This window comes from Plectropomus leopardus, chromosome 3 (assembly GCF_026936395.1).
Source record: "Plectropomus leopardus strain MGB_pleo_1.0 chromosome 3, ASM2693639v1, whole genome shotgun sequence".
In the NCBI taxonomy this organism is placed as follows: domain Eukaryota; kingdom Metazoa; phylum Chordata; class Actinopteri; order Perciformes; family Serranidae; genus Plectropomus; species Plectropomus leopardus.
In genome coordinates this window covers 16,876,566-16,895,827 of record NC_142178.1, presented here as the reverse complement: position 1 = coordinate 16,895,827, position 19,262 = coordinate 16,876,566, and the positions used below count along the sequence as shown (strand labels likewise).

General features: G+C 38.5%; 2 protein-coding genes across 5 annotated transcripts; both read right to left on the bottom strand.

Annotated features, from left to right (window-relative positions):
• Window positions 1-43: 43 nt before the first annotated feature.
• Window positions 44-10,578, bottom strand: cant1b (calcium activated nucleotidase 1b). 3 transcript variants are annotated; one of them, XM_042484752.2, is made up of 5 exons: window positions 10,346-10,578; window positions 4,320-4,919; window positions 4,088-4,228; window positions 3,584-3,787; window positions 44-2,022 (listed from the first exon to the last, which is right to left on the bottom strand). In XM_042484752.2, exons 2-5 carry the CDS (start codon window positions 4,858-4,860, stop codon window positions 1,652-1,654), a joined length of 1,257 nt encoding a protein of 418 aa, XP_042340686.2. In that variant the 5' UTR covers window positions 4,861-4,919; window positions 10,346-10,578; the 3' UTR covers window positions 44-1,651. The 3 variants fall into 3 exon arrangements, with proteins under 3 accessions (XP_042340686.2, XP_087931887.1, XP_087931886.1); XM_088075761.1 differs by lacking the exon at window positions 10,346-10,578 and adding an exon at window positions 10,104-10,228; XM_088075760.1 differs by lacking the exon at window positions 10,346-10,578 and adding an exon at window positions 7,911-8,035.
• Window positions 10,579-11,840: 1,262 nt separating this feature from the next.
• afmid (arylformamidase) lies at window positions 11,841-19,137 on the bottom strand. 2 transcript variants are annotated; one of them, XM_042484650.2, is made up of 11 exons: window positions 18,954-19,137; window positions 17,409-17,499; window positions 15,486-15,590; window positions 15,324-15,372; window positions 15,153-15,238; window positions 14,998-15,070; window positions 14,727-14,824; window positions 14,503-14,581; window positions 13,635-13,770; window positions 12,942-13,046; window positions 11,841-12,697 (listed from the first exon to the last, which is right to left on the bottom strand). In XM_042484650.2, the coding sequence occupies exons 1-11, from the start codon at window positions 18,981-18,983 to the stop codon at window positions 12,668-12,670; spliced, it is 882 nt and encodes a 293-aa protein (XP_042340584.2). In that variant the 5' UTR covers window positions 18,984-19,137; the 3' UTR covers window positions 11,841-12,667. The 2 variants fall into 2 exon arrangements, with proteins under 2 accessions (XP_042340584.2, XP_042340585.2); XM_042484651.2 differs by having other exon boundaries at window positions 17,409-17,518; window positions 18,954-19,128.
• Between the last annotated feature and the right edge of the window lie 125 nt (window positions 19,138-19,262).

The window sequence follows — 19,262 nt, the reverse complement described above, 5'->3', positions numbered from 1 at the left end:
ATGTTACAAATAAAACAGCTGGTGTTTCAATTATTCTCTGGCCTTAGAAGCTAATAATATTCAGTTTATTAATGTCTGAGAACCATTTGTGGACTGTTCAGAAAAAAACGTATCACATGTAGTTTATGAATCAGAAGTAGAAATGCATCAAATAACTCCACCTGTAACATCAACAGAATTGTAGTAACAGACTTCAGTGTGTCTAAACAGGAAGAAAAAACACAAAGCAATGAGTTAATTTAATATTTCAAGTAATTTAAGAACATTCGTTTCTTTTCTTTAAAATATGTTATCCGGTTTGTTCCCCTGAGTGTCTGACCAGCAGAGTTTGGCAGCAGGAGAAAAGATCCACATTACCTGGAGCGAGATGCATAAACCATGTACACAAAAAACCATGCGTTTAGCTTTTCCTACACACTAACTGGTATTTTTAAAGAAGGAATATGCGATGACAGTAAGAGCGCCGCACAGTCTTCAGACCAGGCGGACAAACGGTTTTAGCTGAGATGGTAGCACGTGAAATGATAAAGATGAGATTAAACATTAGAGACAGATTGTGTTTTTTTTAGGTCGTTAATCAAAACCACTGATTATTACTTATGCGGTCATAACACCTCTCGATAAAATGTCAATCAAAGGCACATTTATAAATATAATTTGATGTTATTTGAGTGATGAATTTCATCATTATTTTATTTACAATAATATCCCTGTTAATGATTGTTTAATTTTAGCCCGTGAAGCACTTTGTAAAGTCAGTTTCAGCATGAGCGCCGCTGTGAAGGAAGCACTGATTGTCCACCTGATGTCTGATGATGAGAATGATTTTACCAATTGGCAATAAAGATGATACAAATATCAACAGACGTGTGCTGTGACAGCTAATTGGTTTGAGAGCCCCGCCAATGCAAAACAGTTAGTGAAATTGCACTTTCTTTATCGTATTTTTAATGAACTGGTCTTATAAATGGTGAAAGAGCACAAGTATTAATACACAAATGTGCATTTCTACATCCAAATTATGGTTGTGGGAATGAGGCTTGTGCTTGTGCGACTAGCGCCACAATGATTGAGATTTATGAAACAGACTAAAGCTAAGGCTTTAAAAATCTGATGAAAAGAATGCATATGCATATTTCTGCCTTTGTGTATACACACAGTTTTAGTTGTAAATCTACAGAGTTTTATGCATCTGGCCCCTGGTGTTTGATAAAATAACTGCCACTTATATATAAATATTTTTTTAACCCCGGCGTCTCTGGAATATCAGTAGTGTCTAATTATAAAAGCATTAAAATTCTTATTGGGTGGTGACCTGCTAGTGACCATTTCTTCGTGACAGGTGTATGTAGTCAGTCACAGATGGGCCACCTAAACCATTTCCATACAAACTGGTCAGTTGTTGGCGATACCTCATAGCCTTGGTGGTGGTGCAGATTTCTCCTGCCATTTTCTTTTGCTCCGCTCAATTATCAAACAATAGAATTACAAAATATATAGTTTTGGGTCATACAAGATTATTGCACAGTAGAACTGAGAGGGGAATGTAACACTAAGGACTTAAACAACAGTGTTGTACAAATACAGTCTAAACTGTAGAGGACCCCTGCAGATAGAGCCTCCAGGAACATGTGTATTTTCAGAGTTATCCTCAGATAAACTCCAGCCCTTCATACTTCACATCCTCTATCTTTGTCTCAGGCATCAGCACCCTACCGTCTAGCGTAAATGCAATGATATATGTGGCAATCCTGCCTGCGTCCTCCTCTGATTTCAGGGCCAGAATTATCTGATCGTCTGTGTCTGGGACAAATTTAAATGAGGAGAAGCCGTGGGTTGGGTTGAGCGGTCCTACACGCCGCACCGTGATGTAGCTGAAGTCTGCGGGGCAGGACAGGAGGAGGTTGGTGGCACACCGTTCGTCTGCATTCTCCTCGTAGCGCTCGTGACTGGCACGGCGAGGGAGGAAGAACCAGCGCTGGAGACGCTCGCTCCATGCTGCTGACTCATGGATAAGGTAGCCTATAGAACAAACAGAGTGGAAGAAGAGAGAGTTAGCAAAATACATGAGTGTAAAGAAGACTGAGTGTAAATGTGAGTGGCAGTTTTGGATGTAATTTCTTCTTTTTTAAACTGCTGCCCTCCTCTCACAATTTTATTTTGGGGTGAATCACTAAAATCTCTTGTAGGCATCTTATAACTGTCTAGCAGCAAAAATCAAGACGACACTTACATATATCTGCTCATCTACTGGTAAACACCCGTCTTATATGTAATCTGCAGAGTATGCTGCATTTTGATAATGTAGCCCTGTTTAAAGTTCTTGTATCTGAGAAATAAAACTGCTTTATTTGAGCTGGATTTAGTCTCTTCCTTGTGCGTTTGATGATTGTATTTCCCATCTGTTGTGTTTTATTTTCATTTAAACTGTAACTGGTTTTAGGCCAAACCCCCTCAGGAAAGAGTTTTCGATCTCATGGGACTTCCTGTCTAGATAAATGGGGAAAAAATGCGCTCACAACAAAAGCTTTACCAAATACAGGTTTTTCTGCCATGGGTTTTCCCTCTCAGGTTCTATGCAAGCTGCACTTCTTGTTAGTTGAGTTTAGCGAGGCTGTATGCTGCATAAGAGGACGACCTACACATCTTTCTTAGAGGTGAAAAAATATCGTCATCTATAGAGTATTTTCTCCTGAAAAGATGCAAGAACATCAACCAGACATTAAATGCTAAATCACTGTGCTTCCTTTATTAAAAGGTGCAAATTGAAATGAAATCAACACAATTGACTTTGAACTGTTTGCCAAGGTAATTTAACTAGTACAAAAGAAGTTGCCAATTGTTGTCAGTTGTTATGGTGAAAACACACTTCAGTGGGGCCATAGAGTGTCACAAATTTGAGAATGTTGTTTTAGACTATATTCTCATTTATTTTCCTTACCTAAAAATACCAACCATATACCAGTCCAAGTTTCTCTTTCATCTAAATAAGACTAACGTTTTCTTATTTGCCTTGTTAATTCATTGCAACACTTAATTCAACTCGACAGAAACAAAATAAAATGGTCTTAGATATCACCAGCTCTGCTTTGGTCAAAATAAATCCTTAAATCGCAGTACGATGTGAAAACATTCAGCTCTACACCTTGTTTATCCCTGCAGTTCTCACAGATTGCTTATTTAAGCACATACTCTCCACTGCTAATTAGGTCGTTTCTGCAGAGCCTCACCTCAGTGAGTTTGAGACTTGCCATGTTTAGGTTTGTTTATACAAAACTGAGACCAGTACAACAGTTCCAGTGCCAAATGTACTCATAAAAATGTCCACTGCTTGGACCGTCCGTTCAGTTATAATTTTATGTCTATGGTGCAAATACAATATGTTCTTCCAATGAAATTGAATGTGGTTTTAAATACTGTTATGGCAATCCTACCAACGCAATTAAATTCACCGTCTTTTTATTTTTATACATCTGAAACCCAAACTACACTGTTGCTGCTAATGCCAAGATGTAATACCAATTTAGTATTTGCTGTATTAGAACAGAGAAAGAGAAAGAAACAAATAAAAAGAAGTCAGAACCTGGTGGTTGAATCCCGGTTGCGTTCCGCAGGGCGTTGTAGTTCGGCACCCAGTTCTGATGCTGCACGTCACCATGGTAGCCGACGACCTTTACCCACTCTGGGTGGTTGTTGACGACTTCTCCAGAGGTCGTGGTCCACTCTTTCCCCAGACCACCGACGTACAGATGCTCATCTTTCACTGCCAGCCACTCTGCCTTGAATCCTGCATACAAAACAAAGACGGATTTGTGAGAAGAAATGTGAACCTCGGAAATGAAGCCGGCCTTTTTGAAGTTGTTTCCACTGATGTTTCCACTTTATTGCACAACACACACTGAAGCAATCAAAGGCTACACTGGCTGTCTTTGGACTACATTTTTTGGTTTTGTTTTAGGCATTTTGAGTGCCAAATAAAGTTGTGTTGCTGGAGGAAATTACAATGTTCATGGTTGTTTGAGAAATTTAGCTCAGAGGATGTACATGCATTCAATGGCAGGAGGTAAGATGACTTCTGGAGCCTGACCTTTGGAGACTGAGCCGTCCCCGTCAGGCAATATAACCCAGGGGACAGCCTGGTTGCCCTCTAACCTGTACACCACCCCTGTGCGGTCGTCCACAGTGTACAGGTGACCGTTGAACGCCACCAGCTCAGACAGCTCCATACCTGCAGCACAGGAAGTCAAACAGTGAGGTTACCAACAGACTGATGTGAGAACACAAACATAGTGAGTAAAAATCAGTGTGTGTCCATGTACCTCGTCCTTTCTCAGACAGATGACTCTCCAGTGTGACGGTCTCAGTATCCCACTCCACCTCCACTCTGTCAGCGCTGTCGGACACAGTCAGGTACCCTTTTTTCATGTAGCTGAACCACGTCTGATCCTTAGAGCTACGAGACGCTGTGTCCAGATCTGCGACCACACCAATGCGGTAGCGAACACCGTGCCTTGTCTTCTCCGGTCGTGTTAATGGGTATGTGTCATTGTAAGGTATTTCACGTCTCTGGTGGTGCTGGGAAATGCTTTGTGCAGTTTGTCTGTTAGTGTCCCTGAAGATGTCATCCTCACCTTCCCTGTGCAACTGCAAACTGTGAACCCTGTTGCGGTAGTAATGTCTGGTGACAGTGTCTCTGTCCCCCACTGTCCGGTGGAGGTATAACATGAGCACTAAAGCCAGCAGGGTCGCCACGGTGATCGCCCGCCATTTAGGGTGGAAGCGCGAATCTGAGGTAGCAGCTTGGGACATGGATGCCAAGGCCAGAGGTAGGCCTCGGACGGCAACACCAAAGGAGGTCATGGAAGTATCGTCTCCATCCTCACTGTCAGGGTCGGACTGGGAGTGATGACCACTATAACCTGGGGGAGAGCGCAGAGAGGCACATCAGAGGCATGATGGAGGATGAGATATAGCACCAAATGTAAAGGCCCTGACACACCAAGTCGACTGTCAGCTGCTGATCAATGCTGGGCCATCGGTGAGCGCTCATGGCTCTCATCACTGCAGTGTGTCCCACACTATTGCCCTCGTTTGCTTTTTTTTCCAGCTGATACAGCATGTTGAATCTGCAGCAGCAATGGCAGAGCCCAACGGTAAATGAAATCACTCTGATAGGCAGTTCAGCTCAGCGTATGAGAAGAGCAATGCAAATGGGAAAAGTAAACAAACGGCAAACAGAATGAAGTTGAAAAAAACTTGTTATATAAGGCAACATTGTTTTTCTATAGTCATTGAGCTCTTAACACAAACGTTTCCTGATGGTTTGTGCTGCTGTTCACTGCTGCACGGTAAATATGCTTTGTTCTTTCAACATTGGATTGGGTTGATGAACTAAAGTCAAGACAGTCTTCCAGCTTTCTTTTTATAATGATGCTTGCTTACAGACAAATGCTGTCTGCTGGTATGGATAGTTATTTCCTCTCACACACATACATATACATATACATATATATATGTATAAAACTGGTACTGTAAAATGACCTGGCATTGTTTTCAGCGGACAAGAATCAAATCACTGTTTGAAACTACTTTGCATTGTTAATTTTATCAAAACTCTGCATAAAGGTCAAATGAAATCACTGAAAACAATGGCTGGGGAAGATAAAAGAACAAAGATGGGGGATGAGACAACATGTTGGAAAATAGGCTGTTGTTCCTATTGTTCTTTGATTACAACAGAGCCTTGTACTGTTCACGCAGAACCTCAAATATGCATACTGAGTAGGTAGCTGAGGAATCCTACTTTATCAAGACGACAAGCATATATCTAACCTAGCAGTTATGATGTTTATGTAAAATTATTTTCTACCCCCAAGCCCTGAGATTTTTTTTTTTGTAATATGAAACTACACTAGAGCCTCATGGGAAAAACAGCAAACTCTGGCTTTTTTAGGGACTTTCATGCCATCAAGTCAACAGAAGGATTCAGGTTTTCTGCAGCATTTTGTAGCAGAGGTATGTCACCTCACACAAAGTAGAGACCACATCCACTAACAGTAATGACATTCAGATGAATTAAAACAAATAAAACACTCACTGTCAGGGGAAAAGTGCAGAGGCACAGTTTCACATGCTGGAGTATTACAAGTTGTTTAGGCCCTCAGCTACTAACTACACTGATCAGGTGACAAGAAGCAAAGCATCTGTGTGGCTTAAAACGTCTGCTAAAGAAAATCCTATAGGAAACCTGGTCCTCTGTGGATTCAGTGAAACGCTCAAAGTTCAATGGTTAAGAATGAAAAATGAATACACTACCATCAAGTTAAAACAAGGTTTTTTTCTCAATTCCTGGATGAAGTATTTTTTAAATGAATTGAACAAAATGTACCTTATAATTATCTATTCCTATAATTCTGCTGACACCGCAGCCCATTGCCCATTGTAGTCTTTGGTTGGCGGTACCACAGGCACCACAGGTTCTGGGCTGGTATTTACATGTCAACAGACACCCTGCCCACTGAAATATGAGAGATGTGCTTGTTGCGTGAGAACAAGAGTGCCAAGGTGACCCGCAACCTTTCCGTTGTTAAGGGCGACCAACAGGAATAGTGAAAAAGCTTCAGCACAGTCACAGGTTGAGCTCCCTCTACCCCTCTGCACTGAGTTGTGTGATATAGTTTATCTGTTTAAAACACTATAAAAAAATAATAAGCCATATTTGACTAGGGTTGTAATTGTATAAGGTTTCGCAGTATGATAACCATCTCAAAGAATATTACAGTTTCACAGTATCGTGGTATTGAAGTATAATTTTTATTATCAGTCAGAGTGACCCTTAAAGGAATGAAAACAGAAAGGTTTAGTTTAGGTTGAACGAATGTTTTATCACCACAATTGAGACTTGCAAGCATTTTTTAAAATGAAGTACGTGTAAAAATTCTCCCTTTCGAAAATAACTAAAATAAATGCGAGATTTTCCATTCAGTTGCATTTCTTTCAACATGCTAGATAAGCAAAAGTACACAGCATGATAATCGTCAACTTCAAATATCAATATACCATAAAACCAGTATATCTCTGCAACCCTATTTCTGACAGGCCTGTCTTTACACATCTTGCAACATTACCTCCCTTTAATAGTAGTAAAACAAAAACCAACAACACTTAATTTTACTAGACCTCTTTTTGGAACATGCAGCACAAAATGCTTTTATTCTTGCATTTTAGAAAGGAATTTCCTGAAAGAGTAAACCCCTTTCCCTGCAATTACGAATGATTGCTTGAGATTAAAATGTATGATTGAAGCATAATATTAGATGAAAAAGCGCAACAACAAATGCAGCTTCAAAATTAATGAGATGTTGAGCAGTGGAGGACATTGCAACTGTAAATTACACATTTATGGCAGTGCTGAAGCAATATCTAGGTGGGACAGAAGAGGCAGACCACTTGAGTAATTAAAGCGATAAATCATCACCATTTAGTAAACCCAAAATAAATGTCACAGCGGCATCAACAAAATGTTTGTCGCTGTGAAAGAGCAACATAAGCCTGAAAAAACAGTCTGCTTTCATTTCTACAGACTCATAAACATGGGTGTAAACACAAACCAGTTTGTAGAAATATTTACCAAAGGCTGCTTGGTATTACTGACCACATAATCTCACATCCCATACAGCTGGTAACCGTTACTATTCCTTTCTGTCTCTTCGGTGTCTCTCTACACAAATTCAACTAACATGCTCTTTAACACACATACACACACTGACATGTCAAGTTGGCTGACTGTCTGCCAACAAATAATGCCCTTATTGTCACCATTGTATTCATGGCCCCTATTTCCCATCCCACTACAGCACAGACCCAAACACTGCCTCGCTGTATGCTGTGTGAAGAATTCAATTATTCACCCTTCCTTCGCCTCTTCTCCCCTGAACACGCTGTAACCATCATGCTGTTGGCCTTCGCACGCATCCCATAATAAACTCCACGTCCCTTCAGCCACTGTGTCCCGCATAAATAACCGATCTCTATCTCACCAAGTCTCCTCCTTTTCTCTCTACTGCTCTATCTCAAGTTTCTGCCCCTGTTTGGTGAGTCAAAAGAGAAAGCCAGGTTTCACTAAAAGTGATAACAATTAGAAGAACAGGTTTGAAACCAAACCTGTGAAATGTGTAGGGTGCCTGAGTTTTAATAACAGTGGGATTAAGAAAACATTAGGCCTGGTGAACCATCACTGATTAGTATTGGTGGTGAACACAATCAATCTTGACAAAGGCTTTAAAAACCTGTTTTAAAAGCCAAATGCACACTTTCAATGAAGGCTGAACAAATTTTAAATGTGGTTGGATGTTTACAAACTATATATAGGCCCAAATCCCCTGGGTGGCTTTATTACATCTAAAGTCTCTCTGTTATGTTCCCTGCCCACAGTGTCATTTAAAGTCACAACAAGGGCAGCACTCGCTTCTGATTGTGTGTGTCTGTGTGTGTGATTCACTGTTAAAAGGCTTGATGTGTGACTCTGCTATATTTATTATTTCTTCAACTTAACGCTGTTCACAAAGGACGTCAATCAACAGAAAGTATTTAATTTACTATTTTCTATTATTTATTTGTTCAGTTTATCAAGCAAACTACCAAATATTTGCCAGTTGAAGCTTTTTTAAATGTGAAATGTTGCTTGAGTTTCCTTAATTTTAGAGCAATAGCCAAATGTCCAGGAGAAGAAGACACTGAATTTATCCCCCAAAAAATCCTGAATCCTGTTAAAAACTACATAATGCAGAGAACCGTATGAAAAGTTTCTAAAATATCACTAAACAGAAATCTCTGGTGTAAAATTCACAGGAAATAATGTGTTTGCTGTTTGGATTAACTGTACAGTTTATCAGTTGTTCTGTGCTTTTATAGTTATGCATCGAATATAATGTGAAATATCCTTAGAATACGTCACTTAGTCAGGGGTCGTCAGTACTCAATGATAGAAAAGGGGTCCCGTAACCCTTTGAAACCTGGATCGACATCAGTTTTCTTGTGCTGTTTTACAATGTGTTTCACAAGTATTTAAACCTTTGAACCCTGAAGTTGGTTCAATTTCTTCCAAAAACACAGGAAAAAGGCAATGAGCAACTTTTTAAAGAAATGTTCTACAAATTGCAAGACAGTTGTAAATTTAGGTGATTATTTAAAAAAAAAGAACAGAAAAGAAAAAGCAAGGGGGAAAAACAATATAATTATCATAATCAGAGAATTATTAGAATTTTGAGGAACTTTTTTTAAGTCGTGTGCTTGTTTGGTTTTTACTTCTTTTTTGTTTGTTTGTTTTTTTTGGTAAATTTTACTTTCTTTTTTGTGCACATTTTCAGGAAATTTCCTTGGACTTTTTCTCTTTTTCTAATTTTGCATTGCCTTCTTGCCATGTTTTTGAAAGACATCCAACCAATTTACTTTTTGGGAGACACTGGTCTACAGGTGTGACAGAGATATCTTGGTGTGTATTTATAGCATGTGTCTGCATTTTATTTTACACAGATGCCAGTTCAAGCCAAATCCTCCTGGGTGGATAAACAGGGAAAACCACCAGTGTAAATATGTGTCCTTTGTTGGTTTAGTCTGACCTTTACAAACTCTGTCAATCATAAGATAACCAATCAAAGTTACTAAAACACCTGGTTTATCTATTAACAGACATGTGGCAATAAAAGAAGATGCAAACAGGTAGTTTAGTAATCATTATGTTCCCTAAACACTGGTCAGTACAAGTTTAAGATTATTGCTATTCTTTTGAGTCAACTAAAAAAAAAAGAAAAGCGCCAGTGCTCATTTGGCTTTGTTATCGCTAACAGGGTAACGTTGTGGCTGCAGAGACATGTCTGCTTTGATAATTGATGTCATTTCACGGTGCAGCTCATTCACCCTCCGGTACCGGGGTTCAGCATGGAGCTCACAGAGAGCCACGAAGGCAGAGAGATGACGAGTCAGTGAAGCACCCCCGGCAACACTTGTAAACTTTGACTAGCGTCCACAAAAGTGAAAATTAAACCTCAAACCTTTGAACTAATCCAGTCACACTTTAGTTAAACGATTTAACATCGACGTACCTCATAATACGACACATGTCAGTCGGTATCGCCAAACAGTTGCTTAAATACAAGAGTTAAAACAACGCCGGTTCATTTAAAGATGCTAGCTATGAAGCTAACGTCAGCTAGCAACTTGAGCTAGCATTAACCACTGACACGGTTAACGGTAACAACAAGCTTAGTCACCGGACTTAAGACGGTGAACGGAGTCGATATTTATCTGGTCGTCATTTAGTGACCTTTAAATCCTCGGGGCTTACCTGGACCAGAGGGTCTTCGAGCCCGACCGGTTGGACATGTTTGATGGACTGTTGGTTAGCAGGTCGGCGGTTAGCTCCTCCTGTCTGGAGACTGAGGCAACTGAAGCGATGGCGTAAAGTCCCCACAGCGTGTCAAAAACTTCACCACTGACTGTATCCAAAATATAACTTACCACTCCCCGTGACTCAGGCTGTTTTTTTTTTTTACTGACTATATGCTCCAAAAATGAAGTGCATATGTAAGAATGACTCTTTTTTTCTGAGAAGGACAAAAGGCGACTGTATTAACATTTAATGGGAGGGTTTTGGATGGAAAAGCTGCTGTTGTATCCACAGGACCTTGACCCCATCAAAGGTGGAAGGAGTATTCAGACTCTTTTTTTTAAGTAAAAGTACTAATACCACCCTGTGAATGTGCTCTGTTTAAAGTAAAAGCCCTGCACTGAAAATTGTATTTAGGAAAAAGTATGTATGGTCAGGAAATTGTACTTTAAGTGATAATAAGTACCCCTCAGACAAACCTAAAAATTAAACATATCCAGAATTATAAAATTGGAAAAAAAAAAAATAAATATCCAAACCTTAAATAAATTTAAAAAAGAAAGACGAAAAATCCCCAAACCTCAAAAGTAACACTGTATAGTTTTGTATGCAAACAAAAACAAATTTTTTTGAATATCCTTTTTTCCAAGTTTTTCATGGTTCTCTTCTGCAACTTCATTGAATGCTGTGGGATTTTTTTTAAGTGGATTTGGGGAATTGCATGTCTGTATGCTGGAAATCAACACTGTTAATGTTAGTTGATTCAAGAAATGAAAGGGAATGAATTGATTTGCGGCACACTTTTTAAATAACATACTCTTTCATTTGTGGGCTTAGGGGAAGGCATCAAGTAATTTCAAGTCAAAAGGCTCAAATGCAAGTCAAGTTATAAGTCACTGCTGTTTTAGTCCAACTAAAGATGCAAGTCTTTCTTAAAATTTTCAAGTCAAGTCTAAAGTATTCAAATTTGACTCGAGTCCAAGTCATCTTGAGTCCACATGTCTGGTCTTAGCTGGATTTGGGTACCTAATAAACTGGCATTTGAAGGTACACTGCACATTTTTCCAAGAAACCAACCAGCACTCCTTTGATACAACACTGTGTTGGCATTTACTTTCTGCATCAGTTTGTGATCATTTGATTAAATACAACTTTTGGGGTAATGTGCACAATGTTAGCCCTTAATAAACTAAAATAAAGGTTTTAAAAATAGATTATGTGGCTTAAAAAAATAAAAATAAATTACAGAACTTAAAAAATACCCTAACTTTTAAACTAACCACATTACTGTAACACAACTTTGACAGGTACAGGACAGATGCTAAAAAGAGACAGAATACAGTCTTGCATCTTGTTTGGGAGTAACAACATGACACTACTTGCTCCAAAGATCGGACAATCAAATTATAGCAAATCTTATCCGTACTAACACAAACAACGGTCATGACAACAATTCTTAAATATAAATATTTATTGTGATGATTGATGATATTCTACAATAATGACTGACAGAACACCTTGTGCAAACAATAATGTAAACAATTACTTACAAAGCTATCACGTGCGCAGTAACAGTGTGCGTCAGTTTTTAGTCCCATTTGTTCTTTAAAGATAAGTGTATTCAAATATCATTACTCTTCTGCTATATTAGGATCAAATAAACAGTGCAATTATATAGTGTTGATTAAAGTTCCCTGTGTAGGTGACAATAAAAAGCTACATTCACTTTGTATGATGTGTCAGTATTGTTGACATGAGTTCCAGTTTATATTAAGTTGTGTGTGTAAAGATTGTCACAAGAACAGAAAACACAAAACAGACAGACTCACCCTTTTACATAACACTGGATATATGCCAAAACTAACCATCAGCTCTACAACTTTTAGTGCGCGAGTGGCTTCCTGATGATAACATTGTGCACTGTTTGTTAAATAAGCTGCTTACGACTGAATATGAGCAGGTTTGACAGCAGTGTCATTTGCTACAATCACCATCCCTTGAAGTGACTCAGTTTTAGGCACGCAATGTTTTTATGACACGTTTTCCTGACAGTAGTATCTACAGTGAGCAATGAGGTATGACTAATGATACATTAAACTGGACAGTCAAAACAATCCATTCTACCTCGTTATTGATCGAGCAAAGTTATATCAATTGTACATTTACAATGTACAAACCTGAAATAATGCATATAGTATCAGTATCAGTGGACAATGACTCTGTTCAGAGGTGTATGTTGATACAGAGGTATGTTCATATTAGACGATGAAGACCGCAGCCTCAGCTCTTCCCCATCACCTTCAAGAGAAGCTACACAGCAGGAAGACATGTATTAAAAATGTGCCGACAATAACAATAACAATGACAATAAAACCAGATTAAAAGGTAGCTGACAGTTTCCAGGATAATGTTCTGGAAATCAGCCGTTTCAGCAGATTTAAAGATATTTAGGTTTTACAATAATGTTGATTAAATTTGTAAAGCTATAGGATAGAAAAAGAAAGAAATATCAACATTTATCAGGAATTTTGTTGCGTTTTGTGAGTATGTGTACCTTTGTTAGGTGATACTCCCCATCTACCAGTTGCTCGATGATACTGAAGTGATCTGTGTTTGCCACGTCCTCCATGGTCACATCAAGTCCTGACGCCTCCAAAGTCTTTCGAGCCAGAAGAAAGAGGTAAGGAATTAGTACACAGATATTTAAAAATGCAGAAATTATGTATCTGGATAAAACTTGATTTTCATGAGTTCATGAGATTGTTGAGGTCTCAAACTGCTGAGTCAAACTTCATGTTTTAATTTATTCACAATAATTAATTTATCCAAAATTAATTCAAAATTAAATTCAAAATTGGCAAATTTTCTACGGCTTCAGTTTCTTAAATGTAAAGGTGGGGGACTTGTTGCTTGGACTTTTTGTTTTAAATTATTCAAAATTAAATTTGTTGACATTTTTTAAAACTAAACCATTTATAAAGGAAATAATCAATGGTTAAAAAAATAAAGATAAAATAATAATAAATTAATTATAACAACAACAACAACAACAACAACAACAATAATAATATAATTATATCTTAAACCTTAAAGATGCCCTATGGAGTTTTTGAGAGTTGCTGGCAGTAACACACAAACAAACACTGCAATGTGCCAACAAAGGCAGTGAAGAACAACAATGTTTACAAGAAAACTCCACGGGGCACCTTTATCAAAACAGTGTTCATGCTCTATCAGCAGCACTGACTTTGTAGTAATCTTCCGACTGTTTGCGAAACTCCGGCGAATCATTCTCAGCGACGGCCACGATGATGTGACAGCTGGAGGAGGACACTTTGAGCTGAGGGACCAGCTTGCTGGGGCTGTTTCTCACCGCCACCTCCCTGCCGACAGGAGACACCCGGGGGACAGAGGAGTCAAATACTGACTGGCACGACAGACCAGCAGAGGACAATTGCGCACACACACACACACACACATACACACACATAGGGACATTTACATGCACAGTTCTACAAAGACACTCACAACACTCTTACAGCGCTCTCCAGATTATTTTTAGATATCAAAATCTTCAAGACAAAAGCAGTAGAATTCATCAAATAATATGAATTAGACAAGCTTAAAATCCTGAAAAGATTATATGTGTGTCAAGGCCTCTTTTGTAAGAAATACCAAATGTTTACACATATAACAATTCTCTTTTAGCAAATCTGTAACTGTGTTGACATTATTATGCCAAATGGGTTCTGTTTCCACAAAAAGTTCACAAAAGCATGCACATCGCAACGGCAAAAGGCTAAGTGCTGGACAAAAGGTAATACAAGAGAAGAAAAAACACACACTAGATTATGCTTCCATGAGTACTTAATATAACTACTACCGAGGTGATGTTTCAAGCTCAAAATGTCACCTCTAATTATATTAATTCAATTATGTTAAATATTAATGAGAGTATGATATAGTGAGCGTACTTTGTTTTTTCTTCTCCTGGGTCCTGTATCTACACAAGTGTTTCTAATTTTTTACTTTAAAGAGCAGGTAACAATTAGATCACTACAGTTCATGTAATTGCACACAGGGTGCAGTTACATGCACTAAAGTAAGGAACTTACTCTGTCATCTTCAAAGGCTCGTTGACGTAGGTGGACAGGATGGGCAGGAGGTCATATATGCCACTGACTAGGAAAGCACCTGTGAGAAAATTAGGTAAAACATAAAGTTAAACATATATCAGCTATACAGCATTTTTGTCTTTACCTTATATTTTTGAGCATCTTTAATGTCAGTTATAACAAGGAAAAGCTCTGCCATGTCAGTCACTTGTGATGGTCCTTACCTTTGATCTGAGGAGTGATGCTGTACTGCGACCAGTCAGTGGAGAGGACCATTGCAGCCAGGTGAGCCCCAGCAGAGTGACCACACAGGTACAGACCGCTGTGGGAGAAAACGACTTCATAAAACGCAAACTGAGACACAGAGTGGATTTGATATGCTGCCGTTTGAGCTTTTTCTGAATGGCAAAGTCGCAGAGTTGGAGTTAACATTTAAAAAAAAATACAGCTAACTTGAATTAAACTGATATTTTGTCAGAAAAGAAGCATGAGTACCTGATGTGCGAATACTGCTGAACAACAGACACAATACTCCTGCGTACTTGAGACACCATCAGGTCCATGTTGCCTGAAAAAGAAGTAAAGCTAATCATCATTTCTCTTTTTCCCCAAAAACAGAAATATCCTTGTCAGACATAAAAAGGCTTTACCTTTTGGGGCGATGTCATAGCCGACGGCAACCACCACTACGCCCTTATCAACGAGGGGGACAGCCATGAATCCCGACTCCTCCTTGCTGTGTGAGCACAAAGTATCAATATGAAAAACTTGAAAAAATAATCTAAATCTGCATTGTGACAGAAGAGACCAAAACTCTGTACCTGAGGAACTGCCAGTAGCCTCCATGAAGGTAAATAACAAGGGGAACATCTGAAACAGAGGGAGCCAAACCTGTTACTCTTCGTGCCTTATCTATACGTCTGTATATCAGAAGCATGCCAGTCAGGTGGTGTTTTCATCATGGCGGTCACACATGTCCGTACCCAGAGAATTGGTGCTGGGTATGTAGACATCCAGTTTCTCTCCATCTCCGTCCCCATATGGCACATTGGGCAACATTTGAGCCAGACCACGGGCACGCTCCGTACCTGGACACACACGGTATCAAAGAAACAATGAGGCGATTAATACAGTGATACTTTATTAATTTGTCTACCTTCAAAGCTATTATTTTAACATTTCTGGGTGTATTAGGTCATTGTGGACAATGCTGTAGATTATTGTGAGCAATACTGCATTTTAGCATCAATCCAACGCAGTTTTTTGTTAGGTAATTCACTGGATTAGACAAAAGTTGTTTTATTCATAAACAGTTTCTCATGGGGCTCCATGGAGGAACAGAGATACTTCAGATTTTTTAATTGGGGTTGTTGGGGTTGGTACTTAGCTATAGTAAGTGTATTACATACAGTAGATGTCAATCAGCACGCCCCCAGTTTCGAGAAGGAGGCTGGAGTCTGAGTGTACGCTCTTTTGAGAGTATTTTCACTGCTGTTCCTCTGTCAGACAGGTAGATTCATGACTTCACTTCCCCATCTGTGTTGTTGTCAAAGCCACCAGACTCCACTGACAAAAACTCATTTTGTGTGACTTTGGTGAATGATCTGTATCTGCGTTTTATTAAATGATGGCTGATAAAATTAATTAATTAAAAAGTGCAAAGATAGTGTCAACATGGGAGTATTTTTTACTTTGTAAAACCTCAGGAGGCTAGTTTCAGTTTTGATTAAACATTTGCAGAGGCATTTAATCAAAGTTTTGTGTTGGAGTTTGTGATGTTCCAGATTCTAAGTATTGACAGAAATATTTTCACTTTTATTGTAAATGCATATAAGTTTCAAATATTGGTTATCGTCGCATTAACTACTCATAATCAGCATCAGCCCTGAAAAAACAATATTGGTCGACCCCTAGATATAATGGCTTTATTTCCCCAATGATTATCACTGTATAACAGCAAGGTACAGTAGTGAAATACTGATATTGCTTGCTATAGGCAGCTACAATACATTTTGTTGTTGACCCGTCTGCAGCAGTAGATTGCTTAACTTCAAAGTGGGACTCCAGCCTGCTTCTCAAAACTGAGGGCATGCAAAATGACATCTACAATGGAGAAGTAATATAATAATACAACCCCACTTCAAAAAATCTGAACTCACTGTATTAGGGCACCGATCATGAGTGGCAACAATCCTGTTTCTAGTCCAGTTGGGGACCTTTGGTGCATGTGTTCTCCATCACTCTCCCCTGACTCACAGTCACCTCCCTGCTGACTGCTCTCTAATTAAGGAATCAAATTAAAGTGTATACCATTCATATTCAAGTTTCCACCTTGTGCAGAAACATATACAATCAAAATCCTATTATATAACAATCAAATTTCTACCAAGAGAAAGGGACAACATTTTTTAGGGGCCCTCATTTCCATTTTACCCCTTAAAGCTCTAGTTACAAAACCTGGCAGAGTATGCTCCCCAAATTCAATGAAACTCCCAAATATGTATAGTCCGCCAGGAACATGTACAAGAGAAGGAGCATGTGTTTTTGTAGGATGTTTTTTTTCTTTGTAAAATATAATGTTTACACAATCCATAGATGAAGTTGATCTTCACATAACTAGTATAAAATAGTCTCCAATGTGTAACTTGTATGACCCTTTCAGCCATTATTATTATTATTATTATCATTATTATTATTATTATGACAATAATAAAACGCGTCAAATGGACTATATTTAGGCAGCCTACGTTGTGTAGGTCAAAACACGCTTTAAGATTATGCATCATATCTCGGGTTACTGATATCCGACAGGGAAACACCTGACGCCGTTGGCCTGCCTGTTCGGCTCAACCGGATTTCTGTGTGCATTGCTGCTGATTAACATCTTAGCTTCAAAACACACCGACCTTCCTTTAAAGCCTTCACGTGAGCCTTGATCACGTCGTCCGCCGACATCCTGTGCGACCACCGGCTGGGTGAATACTGCCTCTCGAGCTCCTGTCACACGGGGAGACTGCTGTCAGCCGGGCGGCCATGAAAACCGACACACACACACACACCACCATGAGCCGCCGACACACACAGTAAACACGGTAAACAGCGCCCTCCCCTGCTATTATTAACCCCCTGCTCCAGAGAAGGCGACACTATTTATGTGAGTTCATTCATGGCATGTCGGTGTTAAAATAAGAACTGCTGCTATTCAGTGGTGGAAGAATCAAGCCGAGTCCATTTAGATCATTTTACTTCACACTTTGAAACCTGGACTGTCATCATTTTTTAATTTTTTTAATGTGCTGCGTTCAGACGCATTTCACAAGCTATTTGACCCTTTGAAAGCTTGAGCGAATTGACTTGATTTCTTTCGAAAACAGGCAATGACAAATTTGGCAAGATAATTAGTAAAATGTGATCAGAAAATTACCTTAAAAAGGGTCCAGAAAAACTTTCTAATTATATTAATTTTATACTCAAAATTATATTACAGAAAAAAACTTAACTTGTGTAGTATTGTAGCCTATTAAAAACACATATATATATATATATATATATATATATATATATATATATATATATATAAAACTTAACTTGTGTAGTATCGTAGCCTAGTAAAAACATATATATATATATATATATATATATATATATATATATATATATATATAGTAAGGTAAGGTAACTTTATACCTGTAGGTACATTAGGTTTACAGTGAGTGAGTCAGCCTCCTTTTTACACATACAATTGACAGCACAGGACAGGTACTATATATATATATATATATATATATATATATATATATATATATATATATATTCAAACCAATTTGCTCCTGTTTCAAAGGGTTGATTAAAAGTAGAGGAGACCATAGTTGTAAAAGTACTGTTTTAAAAACCTTAATTTGTGTAGTACTGTAACCTTAAAACCCTTACTTAAGTACTTACTAAAAGTATGAGAGTATTATCAGCAAAATGTACTTAAAATAGGCCTACTACACAATGCTAAAGTACTGCATTGTGCAGTTAAATGTTCACTGTCTGTGTTTTAGTATTATGTATGATGTTTTTCTGACTATGTTGCATGTTACTTGTCAATGTTTAAAAGGCTGTTCTGAAAGCTGCTTCTGAAAAGAAACTGCTGTCACTTAATGTAGTGCAGTAAAAGTACAATATTTACTTCTGGGATGCAATGGAGTACAAGTATAAAGTAAGATGAAATGGAAATAGTTAGATCAAGAACAAGTATAGCCTGCCTTAAACTTGTAGCCTACTTACATACAACACATGAGTTAATGTTACTTATGAATTAGTCTACATCCACAGGAACTATGCAAGACTTATTTTAAATGGCATATTATAAGCACACAGTTAGAGAGATATCTAGCTATCATAATTCTCCAACACACACACAGCAGAGGGAAAAAGGGAAATAACACTCAAATTCAAACTCTTACATCTTTCTTCATTTTAGTCCAGTGCATCATTTTATCCTCTGAAGAGATCAAACTCGCCGAAAGTCTGCTGACAGATAGATCTGAGCCACATGTAAGCAACTGCGTTAGCCCACTAAATTGGACTTTGGACTACACAACTGACTGCAATCTAAAAAACAAACAAAAAACAAAAAAAAAAGCCTGTTTGCTGCCGGGTTAAAAGGAGGAAGAGAAAGATACTGCAGCTGTTTCCTGCATTAATAATAACAAATGTGACCAATGTGGACACGGTGCAGCTGCATGCAAGGAAGTAAATGTTTAAGCATTTTG